The sequence below is a fragment of the Sus scrofa genome, chromosome 1, assembly GCF_054392235.1.
Source record: "Sus scrofa isolate SSC_HxYL_T2T_F1_AM1 chromosome 1, Sscrofa_HxYL_maternal_Yorkshire_Landrace_v2.0, whole genome shotgun sequence".
In the NCBI taxonomy this organism is placed as follows: Eukaryota; Metazoa; Chordata; class Mammalia; order Artiodactyla; family Suidae; genus Sus; species Sus scrofa.
The window spans coordinates 279506983-279534484 of record NC_139383.1 but is presented as its reverse complement, the minus strand read 5'-3'; the positions used below and the strand labels follow the sequence as shown (position 1 = coordinate 279534484).

General features: G+C 56.4%; 2 protein-coding genes and 1 non-coding gene across 28 annotated transcripts in view; 1 reads left to right on the top strand and 2 right to left on the bottom strand.

The window, feature by feature from the left end:
* The window catches only part of MAPKAP1 (MAPK associated protein 1), a 254194-nt gene extending 251499 nt beyond the window's left edge, over positions 1-2695 (top strand). For all 26 annotated transcript variants that reach the window (XM_084996425.1, XM_084996452.1, XM_021068901.2 and 23 more), the window contains one exon: positions 1084-2695. In XM_084996425.1, the coding sequence (XP_084852551.1) occupies positions 1084-1209 (126 nt within the window). In that variant the 3' untranslated portion in view covers positions 1210-2695. The remainder of the gene's footprint in view (positions 1-1083) is intronic.
* Positions 2696-15093: 12398 nt separating this feature from the next.
* On the bottom strand, positions 15094-15207 carry LOC146407271 (U5 spliceosomal RNA). Its single transcript, XR_014832717.1, has one exon. It is a non-coding gene; the product is annotated as a U5 spliceosomal RNA (small nuclear RNA).
* A 1718-nt stretch (positions 15208-16925) lies between these two features.
* LOC106507123 (uncharacterized) lies at positions 16926-24210 on the bottom strand. The gene is made up of 4 exons (XM_085014922.1): positions 23365-24210; positions 21110-21397; positions 20833-20936; positions 16926-19792 (listed from the first exon to the last, which is right to left on the bottom strand). Exons 1-4 carry the CDS (start codon positions 24208-24210, stop codon positions 19459-19461), a joined length of 1572 nt encoding a protein of 523 aa, XP_084871048.1. The 3' UTR covers positions 16926-19458.
* Between the last annotated feature and the right edge of the window lie 3292 nt (positions 24211-27502).

Here is a 27502-nt window from a genome sequence, read left to right as displayed (position 1 = left end):
CGCTCCAAGCACCGCAGCTGCCACCGCTGCCCAGCCAGGGGCTCACCCTTGCCCAGGCCTGGTCGCGCAGCGGCCCGGTGGCCTTCCCCGCCTCCCCCGGAAGGAGCTGCTGCGCGGCCACGCACACCCTTCACCGTGTGCCTTTGCGGGCCCTCCCTGCCCCCCGGACGCCCCAGACCCCCATTTCTCTCCCAGAACCCAGCGCATTCGTCCCTCCACAAGCTTCCGGCCCCCCCCTCCAGGGGTTACTGGCCCGGTTCCTCTCTGCTCCTTCCTTCTCTCTGGTCGCACTTGTCGTTCTAGGGGCTGGGCCTTGATTTTCCCTCTGCCCCTTGACCCAGGCGTGGGGCGAGGCGCAGGCCAGGCAGGTGCTCCCTGCCAAAGGGGACAGCTGTGTGTGCCGCCACCACCCAGAGTGTGGGGGTCTGAAAAGACCCCAGGAGACCCCGGAGGGAGCAGCTCCGGGCAGACCTGGGAGGCAGCCCGGCTGTGCACCCTGCCCCCCTGCACAGGGCTCGCGTCTTTTCCGGCTTTGACCCTGAGCCCTCGGTGATCCTGGGCAGCTCGGTCCTCTTCTCCAAGCCTCGCTTTCCGTCCTGTCCAATGAGCCACAGCTACGGGGGTGCTTGTGAGCCTTAAAGGACCTCAGCGGGAAGCTCTGTACCTGCTGGTGGGAGGCTGAACATAGAGTCTTGTTTGAGTTTGTCTGCACCCCTGCAATGTCCTCGTCTTTCAGCCGAGAGGAGGCGGCCTCAGGGAGTTCACGTGCGAGCTCACAGCGCACAGGCAGGCCCCCAGAGCACAGGCTTCGGAGGCAGCACTTGGCGACGAGGACACGGGCTCTGCAATCCAAAAGGCTCCACGCTGACTGCAGGCCATGCAGCCCTTGCCTTCTCCAGGCCTGCTCCCCGTGGTGAGATGGGCTCCAGTCCCAGCCTGCCAGCCGCTGTGACAACTGGACTCCACCACCAGGAGTGCCCCTGGCCTGAGGGCGCCCAGCCCAGGTCCGGGCCCTTCCCCCGCTTGTCCTGGGCAGGCAGAGAGTGGCTGGCAAGTGACTGACTGTGTCCTCTTGCCTTCTAGGTTAACTACATCCTGGAATCACGAGCAAGCACTGCCCGGGCTGACTATTTTGCTCAAAAACAAAGAAAACTGAACAGACGTACGAGCTTCAGCTTCCAGAAGGAAAAGAAATCAGGGCAACAGTGACACTGGCCTCCAGCTTCAATCTGTGGCTCTAGCTCTGAGCCTGCCTGCCAGGACCAGGTGGCCTCGGAGCCCACCCTGTGTCCTGCCGGCCTCAGGGGAGGCCACTCCCAGGGTCACGAGGACAAGGCTGGTGGGCTTTGGGGGAAGGGGGGGCACCCCCTAGAATGGAGCTGGGGACATTTCCACGGGACCGAAGCCTGAGTGTCATGGCTTTGATTAGCAGTGCCCAGGGGCCGGACGACCAGGAGGAGCTGCACGCTGTCCAGCCATCCTGACTGCCCGAGGTGCTGCCCGAGGCTGTACATAGCCATGCCCAGACTTTTCCTTGCAACTTGATCAAATTTCTTAAACAAAGAACAAAAATGTACATGTCTTTCTTTTTTTTTTTCTTCTTCCTCTTAATAAACTCTTTATCATGGTTGCTATGATGGACCATTCTTTGGGGCAGAGGATTGATTATGTTATTCTCTTTAAAATCTGCTCCCATATTGAACAGGCAGATTGGAAAAGCTATGGCTCGATTTTTCAGAAGAAATGTTTAGGGTTTAGTCAATAGTTTTAACTATGCCATTTGTTTAAATGAGTGCATTGCTTTGAGGGTAGCATCTTACTAAAGTCAGGAAGGGGACCTAAGGATGCATGTGTGTCCAAGGCTGTGCCATTTTCCCCTTCAGAAGCCTTCTCCCGCAACCCCCCAAGCTGGTCCCATTTCAGAGATGCAGGACGGCATGTAAATTGCGGGGCACAGGGACTCGGGGCTCACGCTGGCTCCCAGCCGGAAGTGGTCTCTCCTGTTTCTTAAGCAAGCCTAGGTTTCTGCTGACAGCTGGACCCACGTGTGGATTTTCCATGGACCCGGAGGAGTCTGCTGTGCTGTCTGGGAAGGGCTCGGCTCCCCTTCTCCCTCTCCTCCCGGTGCCTGCCCCCCGGCCGAGCAGGCTGGCGGCCGCTGCTTTCACTGCATCGGGGAGATGCGAGCAGAGACTGCAGGTGGGGGTCCAGCTCCCAGAAGATGGGGGTTAAGGGATCGGGTGTGGCTGACACCGTCCCTCTAGCCACACCAGATGCCTCTGCCATCCCCGCCAGACTCTCCAGGGTCCCTCCCAGGGTGATGGCCAGGGTTGAGGACCCAAGGTTTCACCAAGGACCTGCATTTCAAAGTTGTAAATTCGTTGTACAGGAAGCCATGTGGCTGAAACAGCCTCTCAAGGTCAAGGGTCTCTGCCCAGGGGCTTCCTAACGAATCCCTCTTTCATTCTGATCTTTGTTCAGCCAACAGAAGCACCCTTTTCTAATGTCTTCCATTCTTATCCACCCCAGAAACAAAACAAAATATTATTTGTAGCTTACTCTCTGTATTTGAATTTTTAGCAATTTTATATTTAGATATCTTTGGAAAATGTAAATGACTAATTTGGTCATTAAATCTTGTGACATATTCAATATTAAAATATTACAATAAAAGTCATAAATACCTTCTTTTGCACATTGCTTTGCAGTCTCAAAGTCTTGGGTACATGATGCTGAAGTGGGCGCCACTGCAAATCCCTCTGGGTGGTGATGTTTGCTGACAGTGATGTGGTACCGAGCGTTTCTGAAATGCACCTGGGCCTCCTTTAACACGGAGCAAGACAGGGTGCCCCTCGTCACTTAAGGGTGACCTTGGAATCATCACCTCCTTCAATTATAAATCAACGCCGTTCTCATAGTGTGAAATACAGCCCACGTGCCATTTACGTAAAACACATACTTGAAAGAATATGGTTTAAGGGGACCACGAACCACTGCCCAGGTCGACCAGATATCAAGACTTTAAATTCCGTTTTCCCTCGGCCCCTCTCACACCCATACCTGGATTTTAAGGTAAGGCTGTGAGCATCTCTCACCTGGCTCCAGGGTGGCCCTCGTCGGTGTGATGCTGACTCACCTGTCTGGGAAGCCTGACAGGCCCGAGCAGTGGTCTCTGGAGCCTTGGCCGCTGCATTGCCCCATCATTTGAGAGCCTTCTGTGCACGGGCCTGGGTCACCCCGCAGCCTGCCTCCTGTCACCACCTGCATTCCCACGGTGAGCACTCAGGGCGTGGGAGGGTCTCACCTTCCTTCCCAGAGTGACTGACATGGCAGCCGTGCCTGTAACCTCTGGGCTGTGCCCTGCCCCCTTGGGGTCCTCGTTTCGTCAACGAAGGTGCTGGAGTCAATGATCCCTGCAGACCCTTCTAGAGAGAGAGGGTCTTGAACACCTCAGCCGCAGTGAGCCCGAACTTCCTTCCAGTGGTTTCTGTTTTCCAGAATTTGCAGGAGCTCCTCTGCCTCTGAACGAGAATTCTAGGAGTGAAAATTCTCCGCCCAGCCTCCTCTCTCGGAGTATTGCAGCCTCTTCTTGCAAACCTCCAGCGACCGGGCACGAGCTGCTGTTCAGGTCAGTGCTTGTCCTTGTTGGTCTGTTTGGTCCCCTCGGTCAAGACTCAGCTCTGCGCTGCTGGGCCATGTGCTGGGACCCACCTCCCTACCCCTCTCCTTCCTGCCCCTGGGACCAGGGTCCCCATTGCCTGGGAGGGCCCGTCAGCTGTGCGGGGACCACGTGACATCCCTCTGCGTCTTCTCTCCATGAGTTGAAAAGTTGGAAGGGGAGCCCCAGCCCATCACGTCCCTGAAACCTGCCAGCTGTGCCCCGGGACAGGGACTGCGAAACATCAGGGCAGAAGGGAGTAAGGACCCGATGTGACCATCAGGACGCTCACAGTCTAGGGAGGTCAAGAGGTAGCAGGTGACCCCTAGGCCACACTGCAGTGAGTGCCACGCATGCCCTGTGAGGAACACAGGCAGAGACGGGAGGTGGAGGGACAGGCGGGCAGAGGCCTGGGGGCCCAAGGTGGGCAGGGGCAGCCACCCCCACCAGGCCTGGCGATCACATCAGGCCCCTACCTCCGCTGGAGCGGGACAGTCGTGGCTTCTTGACGTGCTACAGCCTCCCCGGGGAGGGCAAGACCCCCACTCCCACCCCCAGGCACAGCATCAACACCTTGTGTGTGTCCCCGCCCTCCATGTGTGGCCCTGGCAGGACTGCCCCAGCTCCTGGCCCAGCTGCTGCTGCCAGAGTCTTGCGGGTGCCACCAGGGCTGCTCTCCTTCCAGAGGGAGGAGCAGGAGGGAGGGAAGGAAAAAGCAGGAGCTTCCCCAGCGTAGGGTCAGAGGGCTCGGGGTGCAGACCTGTGATCCCAGCCCCCACACCCTGGCCTGTAGGCTCCAGCCCCTCAGGGGCTAAGCAGCAGATCCATCCCAGGGTTCCATGTGGGCCTCTGTCGCTTAAGCCCTGGTCCTCTGCTTACTCACTCCCTCTAGGTAAGGGGTTAACTCATCTGTGCCTCAGCGACCTCATCTGTACAAGGGGGTGAAATGCCCACTTGCAGGGCTGGAATCAAGATGGAATGAGACGAAGTTCCCATCGTGGCTGAGCAGTTAATGAACCTGATTAGTGTCCATGAGGATGCATGTTCGATCCCTGGCCTTGTTCAATGGGTTAAGGGTCCAGTGTTGCCGTGAGCTGTGGTGTAGGTTGCAGATGCGGCTTGGATCCCACATTGCTGTGGCTGTGGCCTAGGCCAGCTGCTGCAGCTCCAATTTGACCCCTCGCCTGGAAACCTCCATATGCTGCAGGCGCGGCCCTAAAAAGACAAAAAGCAAAAAAGAAGATGCAATGAGACAATGTGTGCACAGTGCCCAGTGCATAAACACCTGCTAAATGGCCACGGGATGTTGACATCTGTCGTCCTGCTTAGTTCAGTTGCCCGGATGCCACGTTCGCCCCAGTGGTACCCTTCCTGAGAGGGCAACTGGCTGTGCCCAAGCCGTCCCCTCCTTGCGTTCCAGAGTTCAAAGAAGCTGCCGTGGCAGCCACCAAGACCAGCCTCCTCAGTGCCCGGGAGCCAGGCCTGGGCTCTCTGCCCTGGGGACAAACGGCTTGATGCGGGGGTCCTGGGCTGCAGGCCTGCCCCCTGTCCAAGTCCCAGAGCCTGTCCTTCCTCACCAATTGATTTTGTAAAACCAACACTCACCGAGGGCCCTCTTATGAAGCAGACCCTGGAGTCAGGCCGGCTGCGCTCAAAGTCCCGCACTGTCCCCTGGCTGCTGTGTCCTTGCCTTCTTTTGAGGCTCGGTTTCCTCTTACGTAGAATGGGGACAATAATACCTTCTTCAAAGGGGCCTTGTGAGGATGCAGTGAGTTCACTAGGCAGGGTGGGCTGGGCCGCAGGGCTGGGACTGGCCGCAAGGCCTCAGCAGCCTAACACGGGTCCTGCTCCTCTCTCTTCACACCGTCAGCCACGGTCCACTGTCCTCAGCGTCCACAAAGGCCTGGGGAGGGGACTGATGGGCTGGAGAGTGGGCAGCAACCGTGAGACACAAAAGCGGTTCGGAAGTGGCCCAAGTCACTTCCTATCTTCGCTCACATTTCATTGGCCAGCATCCGTCACCTGTGGCGCCTACTTCCAGGGGACAGAGGGGTACGACCCCCCGAGGGTTGAAAGTCGCAGATGTTTGGGAAAGAGTCGTGATGTCTGCTTCCCAAGGAGAGCACCTTGCTCCCCACGGCAGCAGCTCGTCTCTTGAGCATTTTCCCCATAAACTGAGCCAGGCTAACGCTGTTCTCTTCCCTAAACTTCATCCTAAGTAAGAAGGTCTGTGGACGGATTTGAGGTGCGGGACGCACGCTTTCTGGTGCACGTTAAAGTAAATACATAACTGGAGTCCCCAGTGGCCTAGCGGTTAAGGGTCCAGCATTATCACTGCAGCGGCTTGGGTCACTGCTGTTGCGCAGGTTCAGTTCCTGGCCCGGGAATGTTCACATGCCACAGGTACGGCCAAGAATAATGATGAAATAAGTGCATACATATATAACTGTTCAAACTGAAAACAGCCCCGCACCCCCGCCCTGTAGGGCCACAGTTACGCCTCCCACGCTGGCGAACGTAAGCTAGGTTCACGCTTCCTGTTCTTCGATCGGTGCCTACCCCCTGCCTCTGAATAGACTCACGACCAAAGTTCGTTACTATTTGATCAACCGTTTCCGCAGTCCATCTTCATACCCACCTAATCCCCATTTTACAGACGAGGGCACTGAGGCAAAGAGCAGCCTTGCCCGAGGCCGGGCAGCTGAGAAATGATGGAGAGAGGCTTTCTCGCCTCCCACCTGCCCCCCGACGTGTCCCAGCCTGGCTGGGCCTTCGTCTCCGCTGATGTGGCCCAAAGACCCGTGATCCTGAGGGCTCCCCTGAGGCCCGGCTGGGAGGACCTGGCAGCCAGAAGAGGGAAAGGGTTAAGCCTGTCATGTTGTGTTCCCACCAAACACCTCTGCTTAAATGCAAAATCCCAACAGGGTGGTGTTTGCTATAAAAGCCCTCCGAGTGATTTGTGAAGTCTCGAAGGCCCGTAATCTCGTCAGCGTAATGGGATTATATTTCAAATCACCACGGCCTGTTCATTACCCATTTAAACTCCTCTGACAGAGGAAAACTTGCATAAAACGGGCACGGCGGCCCTTGCCGGCTTCCCCACTCCGCTTCCTGATTAGACAAACAGATGCTGAGGTCTGGAATGAAAAAATAATGTGCCCATTTATTCATTTTTCTGACAAGTCACAATAGATTTTTAACTGCCAATGAGTGACCTCCCGGAGGTGCGGGCGGCTGGGAGGTGGCCGCCAGGCAGAGAGTGGTCATTTCCTGGCCTGGCCGGCGATGTCTCCCGGGTCCAGAGCTGAGCCAGGCTGAGCCACTCTCTTCGCTCTGTCCCGGCCGGGCTGCCACCAGCCAGAGGGGGCCGGGAGGCCTGCTGGGGCAACCAGGACACAGCCCCCGTCTGACATCTCAGAGCCCCGGTGGGAATCCGGCCCTGCTTTGCTCAGACACCTTTCAGCTTCCTGAGCCTCAGTGTCCCCATCTGTAAACCGAGATGGCAAGAGACCTCGTCTCGGTTCCCACGCCGGGCTCTTCCCCCACCCCACTCCCCACCCCCCATCCCGACAGCCATGCAACCAGCACCTGGGCCCTCCTTCCCCCTGCCCACTGGCGCTGTGGGGTTTTGCAGGCAGGCTAGTCACTTGCTGGGTCTGTGTCACCCTCTGCTCTGTGGCAAAGCCTGGAGCAGGAGTGGGCGGTGGAGAGGCCTCTGGATCAGGGACCCCAGCTCTGCCTGCCCCACCCGGTGCCAGGGTCCTACCCCCTCCTCATTCTGAAGCAAGACCCTGCTGCTGAAGACTGCTGACCCCAGAGCTGGGCCAGGCAGCCACTGGCGGAGCCCCATGACCGCTGGGGGCAAAGGGCGAAGTCTCCCCTCTCATCTGCCATCCAAGGCCTCCCACCCGCTCCCAGGGCCTCGTGAGCTCAGCCTCGATGATTCCCAAGTCACCTCTTGTCTGGTCACACTGGGTCCACCTCCCCGCCGCCTCCCACCACTCCTGGAGCCGGATCCCCTGACCCGGAGACGGGCACCCCCGAGGGCCAGGCTTCAACCCTGGAGCCAGCACACGCCCCAAGCTGTAGAAGTCAAAGCCCGTCACATCTCCCAGCCCCCCTCACGCCCCTCCAAAGGCCTTTTCTGGGGAAAAACCTCAGCCACAGAGTTCTTGAAGACAAACCCCAGTACTGGGGGGCAGGGGATGGATCTGAGGTATCTTTGGCTCCAGCCCAGGGCTTGGAAGCGGGTGGTAGCCTCAGGCGCTTGCCACGCAAACTTATCCTTTCAGCCCACAAACATCTGAGCGCATCTTTGGGGCAAGGCCTGCTCCGGGGCCTCAGGCTGCAGGGGAAACGCCTGGCAGGAAGGGTGGCTTTGCCTGAGAGACACGGAAGAGAAGACAGCAGGAGCCGTAGTGGGGTAGGGGGCAGGCCAGGGCTGGGCCCCATGGAAGCCCTGCTCCAGCCCCTGGGAGCTGGCAAGGGACGGGTGCCAGGTGGGTGAATGTTCTAACAGTCTCAAGATGGAGCTGAGAATCTGCAGAAGGAATAAAAATCTGCCTCCTTGCTGTGTGACCTTAGGCCCATGACTCAACCTCTCTGAGCCATCTTCTTTTCTACACACCTAGGACAAAATCCCATCTTCAGGGTCACCAGCCTGGTGCATAGTAGGGCTTCGGTAGCAGGTAGCCATGGAGACAGGGTGCCAAGTCACGTACTGGGAACACACAGGCCAAGGCTCCCCCTGCCAGCGCACCTCGAGGGCACCCCCAGCACCCCCAGGGAAGCGCCCCAGATCCAGCTGGGGGGCTATGCCCTCCCGCCAGCCTCTCCTCTCACCACACTGCCTGCCTCGCTGAGTAGCCCCAGGCATTAACTCTATGAATACGGAAGAAATACTGTGAGGCTAATTCTTTTTAAAATGACAAAATTTGTCTACATTATAACATTCCAGCCCCCAGCTTCCTGAAAGCGAAAAATATTTTAATGTCATATTCCCATGTAAATTTTAGTTTAGAATTTAATACCCTTTTAACATACATTAAATTTTTAGCATTCTTCAAGCCCTTGACTCTTCTAAGGCTTAGCTGATGTGCATCAGAGAAAAGGGCTGGGGAAGGCAGTAAATGAGGAAAGTTTTAGAACTAGGATACCCCCCCACAAACCACCGTGCCCACCTCATCTTGGGAGTTACTCTTCCGGGCTGAAGAGTGCCTGAGCCAAACCCCGGAGTCCTGGGGAGGGGTCAGAAGTCTCAGTTTCCCTGCTGGTGGGGCTGTGACCTTATAAAATAAATAGAGTGGTGGCTTTACTGGGGCCCCAGGAGGACTCGTCACAGCAGCCCAGGTCGGGAGCCAGATGGCCTGGGCAGGCCCTGGCCGCTGCAACCTGGTTGCCCAGCTCAGACCCCACTTCTGCCGCTTGGCAGCGGGAGGCCCTGGCATGTTTCTGCACCTGTTTCTCTGCCCAAACAGGGCTGCGGTCCGTTAGCACACAGGCTGTTTGAGTGAATTCTTCTGAAAGAGGCGGCTTGGCAGCTCCTGGAGGTGATGTCCAGGGGTGAACTGGCTGTCCGTGCCCAGGGGGCCGGGGTGATGACGTGTGAGAGCTGGGGCAGAACTTTTGACCAACCTGTGTCCCCACTCCGGCTCCTACACTGAAACCTCGTAACCCAGCCGTAGGGACGCCCCGGGGTGTCCGTAGAGCCCCGTGATTGGGCTGCAGCCTCCCAATAGTTCCCTCTTGGGGTGAGGCCGGGGATGGTGGGGGGCGCGCTGAAAGTGGCAGGGAGGGGTGTTCGTGGCAGCCTCTGGGGGAAAGCGGGCTGGGGCTTCATGCTTCCGGGGCTCACCAGGCCGAGGCCTGGGGTCAGCCTGGAGCAGCCGACCCAGCCTCAGACTCTGGCCCAGGCCCACACCCCCTGGCCCAGGTCCCCATGCCAGGCTCCTCGGGTGAATCCCAACATGTCTCTGAGGGCCCGTCTGTGAAATGGGGGCAGAAATAACAAATTCTCCCTCGTGAGCGGCCCCAGCGTGGTAGGAGTCACAGTGAACAACTCGATAGGCAGTGACGGCCTCGCTCGGCCCTCCGTCCACGCGATCATTAACCAGAATGAGAAATTTACAATGCGGAGCCCTGAGATCCATGAGATGATGGCTCTGCTTCCTAATCACTTTCAAGGGATGATATAATGCATTGATCGACAGAGACAAGCCATGGTTTGGGCTCTGACCGGTGTCGGCACCTAAAGCAGCCGGCTTGTTAACTTAGATTTACAGACGGCATCTCCATCCCAGCGAGGGGAGGGCACAGGTCGGAGGAAGCTGCTACCCCGTGTGGGATACTGGAGGGACCCGGGGACCAGGTAGGACCCCTCTTGTGCCTGCCCCAGAAGAAGCCTAAGGGATCCCTCTCCAAGGCGGTTGCTAATGAGATGAGAGCAGTTTCCTGGTGGGGAGTGAGTTCCCCGACGCTGGAGGAATGTAAGCACTTGGCATTCAGTCAACATGTCCACTCATGGCCACCCTGTGCCTTGCCCTGCCTGGGCCCTGAAGGTACGGGAAAGACCTGACTCGGAGGCTGTCTTGGGGAACTCATGGTCCAGGGGTGGAGACCCATTGGCCAGTGCTTGGGTGACCAGATGTCTGAAACAGGAGCCGCTGGGCCTGGGGAATGGAAGTGGACACATCCTTCTCTTCCTAGACCCCTTTGCGGCTGGGGGCTGTGAACACTCCTGGCTCCTGGCAGACTCCTGGGAGGACAGATTCCAAGGCAAGAAACCCCAAGAGGAACTCGCCAGGTGAGAGGAAGGAGACAGGTCAGTAAGTCCAAGCCTTTCCACAGGGAACAATGCAAACAAGAGAGGCCTGGCTCCCCGGCCACCCTCTGGGCCCAGGTGACCTCACTGCGGGGCCCACAGCTGCAGCTCCTGAGGCCCAAGAGTGCAACGTGCACAGGGACCCCTGCCAAACGGCCGTCCTCATTGTTATCCAAAAATCCTACAGACAAAGGGGCTCCTGGGGGCTTCTCCCCGATCCTCCGTTCCTCCCACCCATGTTGGGAAAGGAGGCCTTTGGCTTTGGGGTTGGGACGTATCTGTGTCCCCACCGAGGACGCTGCGAGGGGCCCTCGGGCCTGGGACTGATGTCCACGGCTATCCCAGAGCAGCTCCCAGCTGACCCACCTGCTAACATGGAGCCTTTGCTCGTCAATTGCTCGTGTCACCAGTGGCCAAGAACTTCAGGAGCCACCTTGCGTCACCTTGATCACCCTCGGCTCTGCTCTTCCCGCGTCTGGCCCTCATTCTCTCCTCCTGAGATGGGCACTCTCGACGTGGCAAGAAGAATGTGGACAAAGTTCCAGACTGTGCCAGGCTTCAGGACCTCAGAAGGAGGGCCTTCTTACCCACATGCCGTATACACATGCCAGGCTAGGTCTCTGATTGGCCTGGCAGTGGTCACATATTCATCCCTGGCCAATCCCTGCAGCCAAGGGACAGGCTGCTGGGAGGGACACCCCACCACCCCGACAGGGTCACGGGGCTCAGGGGAAGGGCCTGCGTCCCCAGAGCAGAGGAAGGGGGGACAAATAAGCCCCTTGATCTCTTCGGCAGTTGCTAATGTGCCAATCACTCTATTAAGCACCTCTTTAAAAACTTCCTCAAGATCACGCAGAGGCAGAGGCTGAGCGCATCATGCCACGAAAACAAGGCCTAAAGGCTGAAGGAGATTTGCCCAGGAAGGAAGGGACCAGCTTCTGACCCCAACCCCCGAACTCCAGCTCAAGGGCCACCTCCTCTGAATGGCACAAAGGAGGGAGGCCACGCTCCAACAGCAGTGTCCCTCGGGAATGGTGGCTTGAGCGTGTGTGTGCGTGGTGTGTGTGCGTGGTGTGTATGAGGTATGCTGTGTGAGTAAGTGTATGGTGTGTGTGCCATGTGCTGTGTGTACGGGTGTGTGTGTGTGTGGTGTGTGATGTATGGGGGGTGTGTGTGGTGTGTGATACGTGGTGTGTGTGGTGTGTGTATGTGTGGTGTGTGAGTGTGTGGTGAGTGTGAGTAAGTGATACACATAGTGTGTGTTGTAGTGTGTGTGAGTAGATGGTATATATGGTGCGTGAGTGTGTGTGTGTGGTGTGTGTGAGTAGGCGACATATATGGTGTCTGTGTGTGGTGTGTGTGGTAGGTGGTATACATGGTGTGTGTGTGGGTGTGTGGTGTGTGTGGTAGGTGGTATACATGGTGTGTGTGTGGGTGTGTGGTGTGTGTGGTAGGTGGTATACATGGTGTGTGTGGGGGGGTGTATGTGGTAGGTGGTATACATGGTGTGTGTGTGTGTGTGTGTGGTGTATGTGGGTGTGTGTGTGTGTGGTGTATGTGGTAGGTGGTATACATGGTGTGTGTGTGTGTGTGGTGTATGTGGTAGGTGGTATACATAGTGTGTGTGTGTGTGGTATATGTGGTAGGTGGTATACATGGTGTGTGTGTGGTGTATGTGGTAGGTGGTATACATAGTGTGTGTGTGTGTGGTATATGTGGTAGGTGGTATACATGGTGTGTGTGTGGTGTATGTGGTAGGTGGTATACATAGTGTGTGTGTGTGTGGTATATGTGGTAGGTGGTATACATGATGTGTGTGTGTGTGGTAGGTGGTATACATGGTGTGTGTGTGTGTGTGGTGTATGTGGTAGGTGGTATACATGGTGTGTGTGTGTGTGTGGTGTGTGTGGTAGGTGGTATACATGGTGTGGGTGTGTATATGTGGTAGGTGGTATACATGGTGTGTGTGTGTGTGTGGTGTATGTGGTAGGTGGTATGCATGGTGTGTGTGTGTGTGGTATATGTGGTAGGTGGTATACATGATGTGTGTGTGTGTGGTAGGTGGTATACATGGTGTGTGTGTGTGTGGTAGGTGATATACATTGTGTGTGTGTGTGGTGTATGTGATAGGTGGTATGCATGGCGTGTGTGTGGAGTGTGTGTGATGCGAGCCCCTCCCGTCCGCTCCTCCCGGGCGGGCCCGGGCCTCCCGCACCTGCGCTCCGAGCCCAGCGAGGCTGGCGGCGTCCGCTCTCCGAGGAGGCCGTGCGGGTCTCGAGGCAGCCCCTTCCCCACCGCCGAACAGCTGGCCACCGTCTTGGCACACATTTCCCTGTCACATCTGATTTGGGAAGTCATGTCTGCAACGGACCCTCAGGAGTGTCCAGTTGGGGCTTTTTCAGGTCAAGGAGTCTTTTCCAGACTCTCCAGTTGTGCAGAGGAGAAAAAGAAGGGGAACGGCCCTCGTCCCCACTGCCGGGCCGCGCTGGGCGCCGGACTCTTCCTCTGGGCCGCCTCGGGCTCAGGCCTTAAGGGTCACCCTGAGGTTCTGTCACAGCCGCGTTGTCCAGATGAGGCGATGAAGGCTCACAGGAGTCGGGTCACTTCCCCAGGGTCGCTCAGCGGCTAAGGGCAGAGCTGGTATTTGAGCGTGGCCTCTCTGGCCCCTGCAGCCCTGGCTCGTCACATTCACGTCCACTCTGCCTCCTTGCAGACGCCTGAGCTGAGCTGTCCCTGCTGGTCTGACTCCAGGACCGCCTCCTCCGGGAAGCCTGCCCAAGCTGTCCTGGTTCTCCTCGGCCCCTCGGGCTCTCACTCACCACTGCCTTGAATCTCTGGTTTCCGGAGCATCCCGGGAGGGCCCAGCAGAGCTGGGACACTTTGATCCCCGAAAGCATCAACTTAGCCAAGGTGCTTTGACTGCCCTGGGCCTTGGGTATGTCTTGTGTCCCCAGCACCCAGAGCCGGCCTGGCACCAAGTAATGTGTCAATGGATGGATGAGTATCTCCATGTGAACACTCGGGTTTGGTCTGGGCAGGCATGGCCTGGCCAAGCAGCCCACAGCCACCCTTCACCCTGATCCCACCCCTACCCTCCTCCTACACTTCAGTCTGGTTTGGACCTAAAAGAAGTCTAAGTCTCACTCAGCAAACGTTTATTCTTTTTTTTTTTCTTCTTTTTATAGCCGCACCTGCTGCATATGGAAGTTCCCAGGCTAGGGGTTGAATGGGAGCTGCAGCTGCCAGCCTACACCACAGCTGCGGCAACACTGGATCTGAGCTGCATCTGCAAACTATGCTGCAGCTTGTGGCAATGTTGGATCCTTAACCCACTGAAGCAAGGCCAGAGATCGAACCTGCATTGTCACAGACTCTATGTCGGGTTCCTAACCCGCTGAGCCCCAAAGGGAACTCCCCATTTATTCTATTTGAACAATTATATCCTGTTGGGAATAGGCAACCAGCAAGAGATGATTGCAAGAAGCCCTTTGTCTTCTCAGGTATGCATATAAACCATAGATAGCCTCCCCACCTAGAGGGCACTAGAAGCTCCAGGCCTGGGCTCTGCCCCCAGGGGAGCAAGGGCTCCTTGACGCCACATGGCACAGCAGGACTATAGCATTGTGCCCATTTCACAGATGACAAGAATGACGCTCAGAAGGCTCGGTGACTTTCCCAAGGTCACACAGCTAGGGGGAAGCAGAGCAGAAATTTCAACAGGAAAAAAAAAAAAAAAAAAGAAATTTCAACAGGTTGCATCTGACTCGAGCCTCTGCAGTCTTAACCCTTCATTGTTCTTGACTGAGAGGCATGGACGCTGGAAGAACACAGTTCTGGAGTCTGGGTTGAAATCCCAGCTCTGCCTCACCCCCTATTTTTGTGTGACAGTAGGCCAGTCCTTTCACCTCTCTGAGCCTCCGTTTCCTCATCTGTAAAATGGGGCTAATGATCCCTCTCTACAGGGTCCTGAGCATTAAATGAGCTACTAGATGAGAGGGAGATTTCCAATGTTGTGGCTGTGTATGGTCAGAGGGACAGAGAAACCTAAGAGATGCCTCAAAGATGAAGCCCTGGGCTGAGACTGGGGCATCCGGGCCCAACGCAGTGGCTGGCCTATAACAGGTGCTCCATAAACTTCTGTAGAATAAATGATTACCTTCTTCTGGAGCTGCCAACTGTCCCAGAACATAAACGGAGGCACAGAGCTTGGGCCAGAGTCCCCTTGGACTGTGAGAAAACAGGGGATGCCATGGAGCAGTGGGCTTGAAGACGGGACAGCCTAGACCCATTCTCCAGCCTCGGAGCCCTGGTTCGTGTCGGCCAAGACCACGGCCACAGCAGACAAGACCACGCACGGCCACAGCAGACGAGATAGCTGCCACCTCGTACCCCGCAAAGCAGCACCCCGGGTACCAACGGCCCCACTGTGACTGGATTTAAAACAGAAAAGAAATAATTGTCCAACTGTGACCAGACTCCAGATGGAATGAGTCAAAACCCAGAGTAGCCCAAGCTCTCCAAAGGAATAAGAAGGAACGCGTCAGCCCATCCCCGCGCCCCTGAGAATGCTGGGTAATTCCTTTCTCCCCTTTGTCTTTTTGTTTTCTTTTAGCAGAACCACCAAGAAGCAGCCACAAAAAATCAGTTCAAGCTTCCAAAGTGCTTCTTTCCCCAGAAATCTTTTATAAAAGGTGAAAGATTTACAAGACCTGAAGAGCAAACCAAGCAGGATAATTGTTTTTGGAATGACCCCAATATTTTCACCCCAGTGACCCCAGCTGGGCATCTTGCCCCATATTTATGATTCCTGGTCCTCTGCGCGCCGCTGGGCGACCTTTCTGAGCCCCCTCTGTGAGCCCCCAGTCCCTTATCGGGCCTGTAACTCACCCTGACGTTATCTCTCGGGAGGGTTTTATGCACTTTAATTTAACTCCCCTCATCATTATTTCCCGGACTTCAAGGCTTTCTCTTTCGAGCTGCCCTTCCCAGGACAAGCATAATCTGTTTGCCATCAAGCCCAATAAATATGTTTGTGCAGGAGATGGGAACTGTTTGGGGAGAATGTCTCAGGCCTGGGAAGCCAGATCTAGCTCTCGGCCCCTCTGGGCAGTGAGGGCTGGTCTGTGTGTCCTTGAGCCACTGTCCTGCTGGGAGCCGCTGCCTTAGTTCTGAGGCTGGGTGGCCAGACAAATGAAAAGACAGGACTTCCAGGCAAATGTGAATTTCAGAGAAAAAAATGAATTGTGTTTAATATAAGTATATCCCATTCATTATATGCTAATTTTTTTATTTTTTTATTTTTGTCTTCTCTAGGGCCGCACCTGCAGCATATGGAGGTTCCCAGGCTAGGGGTCTAATCAGAGCTGCAGCCACCGGCCAGGCTGAGGGATGCCTGGTGACACTGCATGGCAGATACAAGCCGTCGAGGATGCAGAGCAGGAATGAGGCCTAGGAGCAAGGGAAGGCAGTTTGAAATTTCCCAAACCGGCTGATCCTAAACTTGCTTAAACTTGTCTGCCCTGCCTCTCCCATTCCTGCCCACACTGCAGCCTCTTCAGGCTCTGGATATTTGGGGAATAAATGAAACTCACACAGATTCCCTAACCATGGTTAGTGTCAGCAGTGAAATAATCACATGATGCCCCTGAGAAAAGGTGCCCATGACAACCTTCCAGATGCTGTCGCCCAAGAGAAGCCAGGCTCAGGATAGAACAGACTGTTACGTGAAGTTCAAGAGCAGGCAAAACCACCTGTGCGGCCAGACGTGAGAGGGGCCACACCACCTGGGTAGCGGCCACAGCTGGACACGTAAGCTCTGTGCACTTGACACTTGAAAGGTACACCTCACTTCAAAGGTTGGGGGAGGAGTTCCCATTGCGGAGTGGCAGAAACGGATCTAATTTGTATCCATGGGATGCAGGTTCGATCCCCGGCCCCACTCAGTGGGTCGGGGATCTTGCTTAGCCATGAGCTGTGGTGTAGGTCGAAGACATGGCTCCAATCCCTTGTTTCTGTGGCTGTGGTGTAGGCCGGCAGCTGTAGCTCCGATTCGACCCCTAGCCTGGGAATTTCCATAGGCCGCAGGTGCAGTGCTAAAAAAAAGCAAAAGTTGAGGGAATAAAGATAATGCGTTTAATACTTGTTAAATGCATCTGAGTCACATGATTCTATACATAGGATTGTGCTGCATAGAAACCCAGAAATGAGAGCCTGAAAATATGGTGAAGTCCAAGTTAGTCTCTGTCTCCTTAGAAGGATCTTGGCAATGCAGTTCCCTGGCTTCAATATTGTCTGATCGTCACACAAGATATTACCTTTGAGGGAAGATTTAGGGGAAGGATATTCCGGACTCTCTGGACTCTTTTTGCAACTTCCTGTGAGTCAATAATTAACTTCAAGATGTTACAAATTTTAGAAAAGTCTGAAACAAGAAATCAGCACCAAATCTTTATTTACATGATGTTTATTAAACCCCAGCAAGAATACAAATTACTGTAGCGACCCAGGCTGAACTGGCCACCGGCGTTCAGATAAAACAAGATTTACAGACTCAAAGACCTTCGTCTGTGTGGGAAAGTTATCAATCCATAACAAGTTTAACTGATCCTAGTGTAAAGGAGCACATTGAGGAGAACAGAAAAAAATCATAAATATTGGATAGTAAATGGATAGGTAATAAATAATTTAATAAATAAGAAATAAATAATTGGATAAAGTAATTACCTAGGATCTTAACGCTGTCCGGTTTATTCTCCTGACCTCAAGATTGGGAACTTCCATATGTCACAAGTGCAGCCCTAAAAAGCCCTAAAAAGGAAAAAAAAAAAAAAAAAAAAGAATTAAAATACTCTATCAGCTTTTTTTTTTTTTTTTTGTCTTGCCATTTCTTGGGCCGATCTTGCGGCATATGGAAGTTCCCAGGCTAGGGGTGGATTTGGAGCTGTAGCCACCGGCCTAAGCCAGAGCCACAGCAATGCAGGATCCGAGCCGCGTCTGCAACCTACACCACAGCTCACGGCAACGCCAGATCCTTAACCCACTGAGCAAGGCCAGGGATCGAACCCGCAACCTCATGGTTCCTAGTCGGATTTGTTAGCCACTGAGCCACGACGGGAACTCCTCTATCAGCTTCTAATATTTCTAACTATTAGGAAATCAATATCTAGTTTCTATACTGGCTAATCCACACAAAACAAAAAACAAACAGAAAAAAAATAAAAAGAATGGAACTGCGCCTGAGTCAGAAAAAATGGTACAAGAGCAAGCATTTAATCAGGCTTACTCCGGGAACAGAGGCTGTCACTCCAGGAGGGCAGGACCTGTCTGTCTATCTGTCTCCTCACCTCTTACTCCCTGAGTCTGGCACAGAGAAGACACACAATAAATATTTGTTGACTGACTGAATGAGTGACGCCTTGGTTGGCCTTCTGCCCACAGCCTCTTTGGCTGGCGAGCCTCCCTGGGTTGCATTCCTGAGGCCTGGTCCCCAGAGGCTAAATGCTGCCTTGCCACCCCCATCAAGGCCCTGCCTGTGCACCACACTGGGGCCAGTAACTCTGTCTCCTCCCCAGTGCTCTGGCACCTGAGCACCCACCTCTCTGGGTACCTGGCACTGCCACGTGCAGCAAAGGGAGGGTGCCCAGGACGGGGGAGTGTGGGTTTCCTGGGGGCCTGGCCCAGTCATGTGGGGAGGCCTCGGGCCTGTAAAGACCCAGTGCTTCTGCGAGGGTCTCCTGATACAATAAAAGATTATCAGCTAAATAAAACAAGAAGTGACTGGGGCCACTATGCCCTGTTGGATTGAAATCGTGTGAGCAAAGTGGTTTTCTCTGAGAGATTTATTTCCTGCGCTGGCTTCAGGCAGCCAGCCCAGCCGGAAAGAACAGGGCTGGTCTCCCTCCATTGGGGGGGGTGGAAACGGGTTTTTATTTAATCTTCCAATGAGCTGGAACAGTGAAGACGGCGTGAATGGACATTAATTCTGAAACAAATTATTAAAGTGTGATCTGGGATTCCGGGAAAGCCATCTACCCCCTGCCTGTCTGCCACTTCCCCTCACCCAGGCCATAAAATCCCTCCCCTCCCCTCGAAACCCAACACCAGGCTGAGAGGGTTTCCCATTCAGGCTGAGAAGAAAGGCCTGGAATTGACCTGAGCCCAGGGCCAGGGAGGCATCAGGCTGGCTGGACTGCCCATGCCCTCAAGCCTGTGCCATCTGCCTGCCCGGGCCTTAGACCCCCAGAAGGACCCCCACATTTCTTGTCGCCTCATCACCTGTATTTGTGATCAAGGACGCCCCAGGGCAAGACAGCAGCCGCTTCGCTCACGTGGGCTCAACCTCCATCCGCCTCCACCACCGGGGGGGCCTCCCAGGCCTGCCCCCTCACATCCAGCCCAGCAGCAACCTGGCTGCCCTTGTCAGCTGGCTGGCACCCCACCCCACTGCTGGACCCGGGTCAGCCGGGTGCTGGGTGAGCTCAGAGGGGCTTCCAGAGACAAACCCCCTGAGCTGGGCACGGCAGGATGAGGAGGTGTACGCCGCCTGGACCAGGACATTCTGAGTGGAGGAAACAGAACTTGCAAGAAGTGCCTGGAGGCTGAATATCTGCGGCATCCCAGAGGCGTCACAATGACCCGAACCATGGCTAACACGTCCTGAGCGCTTACTGTCTCCTGGGCCACGTCACGCATCACACATTTTCTAGTTTTAGTCTTTCCAACAACCCTGCAAGGAGGTAGGCGTTACCTCTGTTCCCATTTTACGGAGGAGGAGGCTGAGGCTTAGAGAGGCCAACATAGAGCCAGTCTGTGGGAGAGTCAGAATTTGAACCTGGGTCTCCCTGACTCCGGAGACAATGGGCTTCCACACACCGCCACCTCCCCGGACCCAGGCCTCTCAGGCTGGCCTAGGCTGCGGGGGACCCACAGGCTTTGATCCACGTCCACGCATGGGCCAACCCACCTGGGCTTTCTTCTTTCCTTAATCCCTTCCTGTCCCTCTAACCACAGGCCTGTACCCCCGGGTGACAGGGGCTGGGGGCACTGAGAGACCCCAGGCAGGTAAGTTCTCCAGGCAGAGCAGGGCAGCCCACCACAGCCAGGTCCACACACCCACCCGCCCAGGACTCGCACTCTTTAACCATCTGAAACATCTTGAAGGAGTTTCTGCTGTGGCACAATGGCGTCCCAGCGTCTCTGCGGCACCAGGAGGCAGGTTCGATCCACAGTGGGTTAAAGGACCTGGCATTGCCGCAGCGGTGGCACAGGTCACAACTGTGGCTGCGATCGGCTCCTTGGCCCGGGAATGCCATACGCTGTGGGGTGGCCAAAAAGAAAGGAGATTTTGAGGCCCATATACCATAGCCCACATGTCCAAGGTAGACAGGCCGTGTTGGGCTCCCAATTCCCAGAGCCTGGTATGGATCAGAGCCAAAGGTTCACAGGGCTCCCCTAGGGCTGGGGGCCCCCACCCTGCTCCCCTACCAGCAGCGGTGCCTCCATCCACTCGGGTGTCCAAGCCAGAAACCTGGATGGACCCTCTTACCTGGTGGCCATCACTCCACAATCGATCCCTCAGCACACGTGTCACCCCAACATGACACACACCCCCAGTCCGACTGCTTCTCCCTGCCTCCCTGCCTCCTCCCTGGGCCCAGCACCCCCATCTCTCACCCCTCCATGACTCCCAACCAAATTTCCTCAACAGCCGGGATCTCGGATGCTAACAACAGAATCTTGTCTGTTACAGGTCTGGCCCCTTCTGGGTGCCAGGCACTGTGCTAACACTGTCATACCCACACCTCCCTGGGGTGTGGGGGGGACTTGTGTTCTCATCCTGTAGATTAGGAAGCCGAGGTGCAGAGCAGGTGGGGCCTGCCTGTGGGCGCACAGCTGGGGGAGTCCTGATTCCAAAGCCAAAGCCACTGGGTCCCCTCGCTGCTGTGCTCCAAGCCTGGCATTTAGGGGTCGCGAGAGCCCAGCACAGAAGAAGGATGGGGCGCAGCCAGAGGGAAGCTGAGCGGCGGGCAGGGCCCTGAGGGCAGGTGAGGGACTCAGGGCTTGATCCAGGGGCAACAGGGACTCCCCGGGGGATTTTAAGCTGGGGAGGTTCACGACCACATTTGCATTTAAGGGCTGCCCGGCTGTTCTGTGTTGAGTTAATAAGAAACAAAGAAACTGAGGCTGTGAGGGCAGGAGGAGGCAGCCAGTGGCCAGAGACAGAGAAGGAGGAGGCAGAAACGACCAGAAGACTTCATGACGTGACCAGCCAGCATGGTCACTGGGGAGGGTCTGGTGGGGCTGGGGGTATCTGAGGCCCAGAGCTCTCTGCAGCTGCAGAGGCAGCTCCCCTGACCTGGGTCCAGCCAGCAGTTCCTCTGCCTCTTCCCCCTCTCCTGCTGGATCCTCCTGGGTTCTTTGTCCCCTTGTCCTTGGGAAACTGCTGCCCCAACCCTCGATCTGGAAAAGGCAGACGTAGGGATTCCCGGCCTCCACCGCTGCCGCCCCCCCCTTCACTCCCGCAGCCCCTCATCACCACGCTGCCCAGGCCCCTGCCCTCCCTATTCAGGGAGCCTGGACCCACCCCCCACCCCCAGCCCCTCCCCTCTTCTGAGCCCTGGTCACCTATGCACCTGCTTCTCCCTTGATGCGATGCTCCCGGGACAGCCGGTCCTGCCCCTCCAGCCGGGCTGCTTTGACTCAGTCCTTTGCAGCTGCTTTGAGATGGGAACTACCTGCCCCTTTCTACGCACAGGAAACGAAGGCTCAGAGCGGGCTGTGACATGTCCAGAGTCACTCCAAGAAGAGCCGAAGAGATGAGGCCCTGAGGGCTGTCTGACTGGGACCTCAGCTCTTGTCCCTGCCCGACTGGCCTCCTGCCGGGAATGGCGCTCCACGCAGTGGTGGTGCATTGAGCCAACCTGTGCACAAAGAAGCAATGTTTGTATTTCTGGGCTGTTCAGGACTTTCCCAATTGCAGGAAAGCAAAAATGCAAAACATCTAAAGTCAACAAGGGGTTTGGGTTCAAACGTCAAGGAAAGGAAAGGTCGTAACAGTTTCTGCAGCCCATCCAGCAGGAAAGCCTCTGGCCAGGAGAGGGTCCCATGCCCATCTCTGAATCAGATGGACAACTCTGATTGGTCAGGCCAGGATGGGGTTTTCTTCCCTGTACTCCATAGCGGGTGCTGGGTTTGATGCCAGAAGGGAAGGGGGAAATACTGTGGGACCACAAAATCAGGCTACCACAAGGGCTATTTCACAGAGAGGTTAAGCAACCCTCCCCAATCACACAGCATGCCCCATCCCTTGTTCTGAACCAGTGTGTGCGTGCATGTGTGCGTGTGTGTGTCTGTGTGTATTGGGATGGGGGCAGGGCATGCTGGGTGGGGAAGTGGGTGGGGATGATTCTTCTGGTCCCTGGGAGAAAAAGTCTAAACTTCCTTTTTTTTTTTTTCTGGCACCAATGTCCTCCAAATCCTGGCTCCTGAAAGGCCATCCCACTTTCCACTTCTTCCTCTGACCGCATCCCTCCCACATGTGCAGCCACCAAAACACGTCCTATCTGCTCTGCTGGACTAGATACACCTGACCAGGGCGGGGCTTCCTTCATCTCTAAACTCTTTCCCACCCCCACCCTCCCAGGGCAGAGCCAGGCTCAGGGCAACTGCTTCTTAAAAGGATCTGTGCAGATTCTGGAAATGAGCTGGGAAGGACCTAAAGTCCCAGGGCTTAAAAACCTTGGGACAGGAGTTCCCGTCGTGGCTCAGCAGAAACGAATCTGACAGGCATCCATGAGGTTGCAGGTTCGATCCCTGGCCTCGCTCAGTGGGTTAAGGATCCAGCGTTACCGTGAGCTGTGGTGTGGGTCATAGATGCGGCTCAGATGCTGCTTTGCTGTGGCTGTGGCGTAGGCCAGTGGCTACAGCGTCTATTTAACCCCTAGCCTGGGAACTTCCAGATGCCATGGCTGCAGCTATAAGAAAGACCCAAAAAACAAACAAACAAAAAAAAAACCCCTCAGGACAGAGATGGCTCACCACGTCCAAGGCCCTCTCTTGTTTTTTTGTTTTGTTTTCTTTTTAGGGCCGCACCTGCGGCATATGGAGGTTCCCAGGCTTGGCGTTGAACTGAGCTGCAGCTGTTGCCAGATCTTTAACCCACTGAGCTAGGCGGCAGATGGAACTCACATCCTCATGGATACTAGTCGTGTTCTTAATCTGCAGATCCACAGCGGGAACTCTCCTGTTGCTGGTTTGGGGCAAATCCATCCCACTCCTAACCTTCCAGTCGGCCCCAGGGCATCGCTGTGTGAGGCTTGGAGTGGTGGGGGGGGTAGCACTGGGGAGGCGGGGGGCTTGGAGTCAAGGAAGCCCTGGAGATCAAAAGGTTTCTCCAGGGAGTTCCCCTCATGGCTCCATAGTAAGGAACCGGACTAGTACCCATAAGGACGTGGGTTCAATCCCTGGCCTCTCTCTCAGTGGTTTAAGAACCTGGTGTTGCCTGTGAGCTGTGTGGTGTAGGTCACAGATGCAGTTCGGATGGCACGTTGCTGTGGCTGTGGCATAGGCCGGCAGCTGTAGCTCCGATACCCCTAGCCTGGGAAGTTCCATGTGCCGGGGGTGCAGCCCTAAAAAGCAAAACCCAAAAAAATTCCGACAATAACACTACGCCCCCCCCCGCCCCTGCCCGCCCCCCCCCCCCCCCGCGCGCGCGCAAGGCTCTGCATCCTTCCAGCAGAGCTCCTGACCTACTCCATTCAAGTCTTGCCCCCGGGGAAGGAGCCACGGCATCTGGAGGTGGGAGGGGGAGGAAGCGACGCCCCCCCTCTTCATCGGCCAGCCCTTGTCAACCCTCGGCCTGGGACCCGCTGCTCACCCCGCTGCTCACCCCACCAGGCCCGCAGGGAGGACGGGCGGAAACAAAGGAAGCGTCCGCAGGGAACCCCGCGCACTCGCTCACAGCCCGGTCACGGGCCTGTTCCCCGCCCGGGCCACAGCCACACGCGGTGGACCCGCACAAGGTGACACCCAGTTCCGCGGTCACGCAGAGCGGGGTACACGCGGCGGGAAAGCCCGGGGGGCAGAGGCCGGCGTTTCTGGAGCCTTCGTCGCCGAGGCCCTGCGGAGGGACTGTGTACCGGGAGAGGAGCGGGTCCGGCCGCCCGAGGGTCGGAGGGTCTGCTGCCCGCGCGTCCATCCGGGCCTCGGCCTCTGTCGGCCGGGGTGCGACCGAAGCGCCCCAAACACCCGCGAGGATCTCCGTGGCCCGGCGGCCCGACGGCGGCGGTGCGGGCACGCGGCCCGAGATGGGCCCAGAGGCCCGCGCCCTCCCGCTCCGCGCCGCCCCTCGGCTGGACAGGGAGCCGCCAGGGAGGCCCAACCGCGGCCTCGTGGCGCCACCTGCGGTCCGCACTGCGCGGGCTTCGGCCCGGGCGCCGAGGGGCGCCGAGGTGGGTGTCTCCTCCTCTCCCGGGCGCGCGTGGGGGCTACTGTCGCGGCGACATCCTTTAGGTCCCGTCGCCCCTCCCGGAGCGGCCGGATGGAAAGGGCGGGAGGTGCCACCGCGCGCGGGTCCCGGGAGCCCGGCCAGAGCCCCGTGGCTGCGACCTCCCAGGCCCGCCCTGCCCGCGGCCCCCACCAGAGGTTGCGTCCTCATTTGACGGAGGGGGAAACCGAGGCTCGGCCCGCAGCCGGGAAGGAGGGAAACCAAGTCGGGACCTTGACTCCGGGGCATGTAGAAGGGGGACCCCTGAACCCCGCCTGCCACCTCCCAGGCCACTGAGCATGCTGGTTCCCTCCCGGCATCGCCAGCCACATCAGCGATGAGGCTGCAGCCCCCAGCCCTCCTCTGAGCCCCCACCCACACCGCACCGTCTGTCCTCAGGAACTGCTCCCACCCATTTAACACTGCCCTGGAGTCTTAGAAACATCACACCAGGAAAAAGCCCCTCGGAGACCCAGCCTCATTGCCCACCTTGGGCTCCAGAAACCAAGACCCATGCAGACCCCTTCGCTCTGACCTGGTCTCTTTGAGTCAGCCTGGTTGTCTGTGTCGAATGAGAGGCTTTAGAACCCCCTCTACCACATCCTACTGTGCCAGTGGGATCATCACACCTGACGGTTTTTGCACCCAGAAGCGTTTTGAGGCCCTGTTCACCTCTCCTCTAATCCTCAGAGCCCTCATCTCAGCTCTGATTTCTAGGTGCCATTGTCTGTGCCAGTATCTGTCTCCTCCACTTTATCCCTCCTCCCAGATGGAGAGGTCCAGCTGAACTGATCCTGCAGAGTGGGGACTGCAGGCCTGAAGCACAGCTGGGTCAGATCCTGGAACCTGAACTCTTTTCCTGCCTGGGGTATTGAGCAGCCTAGACCACAGCTGCTCTGTGTGATCCTGAGCAAGACCCTGAATCTCAGGTCAGGAGGCTTGCCGGAGCTCTCAGGCAGGTGAGTGGCAGAGCTGAGGTTCCAGCCCCAACTTGAGACTCACTTCAGAGCTCCTGCTGGCCCGGTCTACAGCCACCATGTGGAATCCAGGCTGAGCTGGGCATCCGCACTGGCCTTTCCGTGTGAAAGCCCTGGGGAGTGGCCACTCCCTCGCACATACATCCCAAAAGTCACAATCGCATTGGTTACATGGTGTAAGGCTCTAGCCCAAGCCTGGTCCTCAGAGTTCCCAAGTGTCAGATGCTGCCAGGCTGACCCTCCCATTTTACAGACGGGCTAACTGAGTCCACAGAGATACAGGGTCTTGCTCAGGATCACACAGAGCAGCTGTGGTCTAGACTGCTCAATACCCCAGGCAAGAAAAGAGTTCAGGTTTCAGGATCTGAGCCAGCTGTGCTTCAGGCCTGCAGTCCCCACTCTGCAGGATCAGTTCAGCTGGACTTCTCCATCTGGGAGGAGGGATAAAGTGGAGGAGACAGATACTGGCACAGACAAGGGCACCTAGAAATCAGAGCTGAGATGAGGGCTCGGCTGGGGCTTGGGGAAGAAAAGACTGGGCATGGGAGGGGTCAGTCAGGAAGGATTCCCAAGGAAGTGACATCAAGTGGGCTTTAAAGGGTGCATAGGAGTTTGCCAGTGGAAGGTAGACAGGATATTTCAGGCTTAGAAGCTTGAGGGAACTCGGCTAGTTCCCTTCTATACCTTGGTAGTTAAGGGAATGGGCTTGGGCGCTTGACAAGCCTGGGCTGGAGTCCCAGCCCTGCTGTGTGACTTCTGGCAGGTGACTTAACCCTTCTGAGCCTCTCTTCCCTCAGCTATAAAAGGAGAGCAATGATGATCTCCTCAGACATGGGCGGTTGCAGGGTTAACAGGGGGTGGGATGCATAAGATGGGACGCACAGGGGCCTGGCAGGGAGACTAGAGACCACTGAAGGGAGCAGTTGAAAAGACTGCCGTGGCGGCGGAGGTCATTGGAAGGCACACAGACTGAGAGGGACCTTGAATGCTAAGCTGAGGAACTGGCTTCATTCTGAGCTCAGTGGGGAGACCTGAAAGGGCTTTGAGTCAAGGAGTCACAAACGGGATTTGTGTTGATTGATTTATTCATTCATTTATTTATTTATTGCTTTTTAGGGCCGCACTCGCGGCATATGGAAGTTCCCAGGCTAGGGGTCGCATCAGAGCTGTTAGCTGCCAGCCTACACTACAGCCACAGCAGTACAGGATCCTAGCCGAGTCTGCGACTTACACCACAGCTCACGGCAACGCCGGATCCTTAACCCACAGAGCGGGGCCAAGGATCAAACTCACATCGTCATGGATACTAGTCGGGTTCATTACGGCTGAGCCACAATGGGAACTCCCTGATTCGTGTTTAAGAAGGGGCCCACCTGGCCAGCATTAGGGCGTCCTCAAGGAAGGATGGAAACGAGGTACTGATCTCGAAGCCTGGCTGTGTCCTTGCCTCTGGGCCCCCTTAGTCCCTCCACTCTGTGAGGCTGAGAAGCGCCCCTGCCCTGATTCCAAGGCTGGGCCAGGGCAGGGGAAGGGCCTCGCCTGCAGCCCCTACTCTCACTGCCCTATGGCCCCAGACACCCCACACCTAAGAACCCGCAGCCCCTGTGATCAGAGCCTCACTCCCCCACCCCAAACACACACAGATCCATGCCACAGTCCCCAGTACAGGGAAAGAAGGGGCAGCACCACCATAATTTCTATTTCCTTCTAAATAGATGCTCCCAGACCTGCTCCCACAAAACCAATTAAAGCACCTGCCGGGGACGGGGCTTTGTCAGCAAATTATTTCCAGGCTCCAAGGCCCGGGAATAAATCTCAGAAGGATGAAGTGAATTGAATGAGGAAGGGACCTGAGCAGGCGGCGGGGGGGTGAGGAGAAGGGGGAGGGTCACTTTGGATCTGGGCATCTGCAAGTGGAGTCCTACTCCTGCCCCCAGACCCCTAGCCCAGACCCCAGCGCTCACCCCATGACAGTTCCATCAGAGAATTGGTTTCCAAGGGCTTGGACGTCCTGGCTCCAAGTCAGGAACTCCCCTGGGGAGCTGCCTGGAAGTGGGGCTTCTAGAGCTGGAGCAGGGGAGGGCGGATGGGTAGCTCCATGTCCTTGTCCCCATCACCAGCCTGTCCTGAGTCCCTTGGCTGCTCCCCTACTATGCAGCCAGAACTGGTGCGAACAGCCTCAGCGGGGAAGCTGGAGGTCTGGGCTCCTAACTCGCTGTGGGACCTTGGGCAAGTCCCTCCCTGCTTTGGGACTCAGTGTTTCTATCTGTAAAAAGGGTGAGGGAAGTTCAGCCATCGCTCCAGCTCCAATCTTTTTTTTTAAGCTGCACCCACGGCATGTGGAAGTTCCCAGGCCAGGGACTAGATCCAAGCCACAGCTGCAGTCTATGCCACAGCTACAGCAATGCCAGATCCTTAACCCACTGCGCTGGGCTGCTGATCAAACCGTTGCTTCCACAGAGACAAGCCAGATCGTTAATCCACCACGCCACAGTGGGAACTCCTCCAGCTCCAACTTTTTTATTTTTTTATTTTAATTTTTATTTTTTTAAGCACATGCTGAA

Excerpts from the sequence above, each read along its gene's own strand:
- LOC106507123 (XM_085014922.1), bottom strand. The coding sequence starts at position 24,210 with ATGCCCCGGAGTCAAGGTCCCGACTTGGTTTCCCTCCTTCCCGGCTGC. Across the intron at positions 20,937-21,109 it reads TCGCATCAAGGGAGAAGCAG|ATCGAGGGTTGGGGCAGCAG; the intron begins GTGCATAGGTGA and ends TGCCTTTTCCAG. Across the intron at positions 19,793-20,832 it reads GAACTGCTGGCTGGACCCAG|CGTATGGCATTCCCGGGCCA; the intron begins GTCAGGGGAGCT and ends GCCACCCCACAG.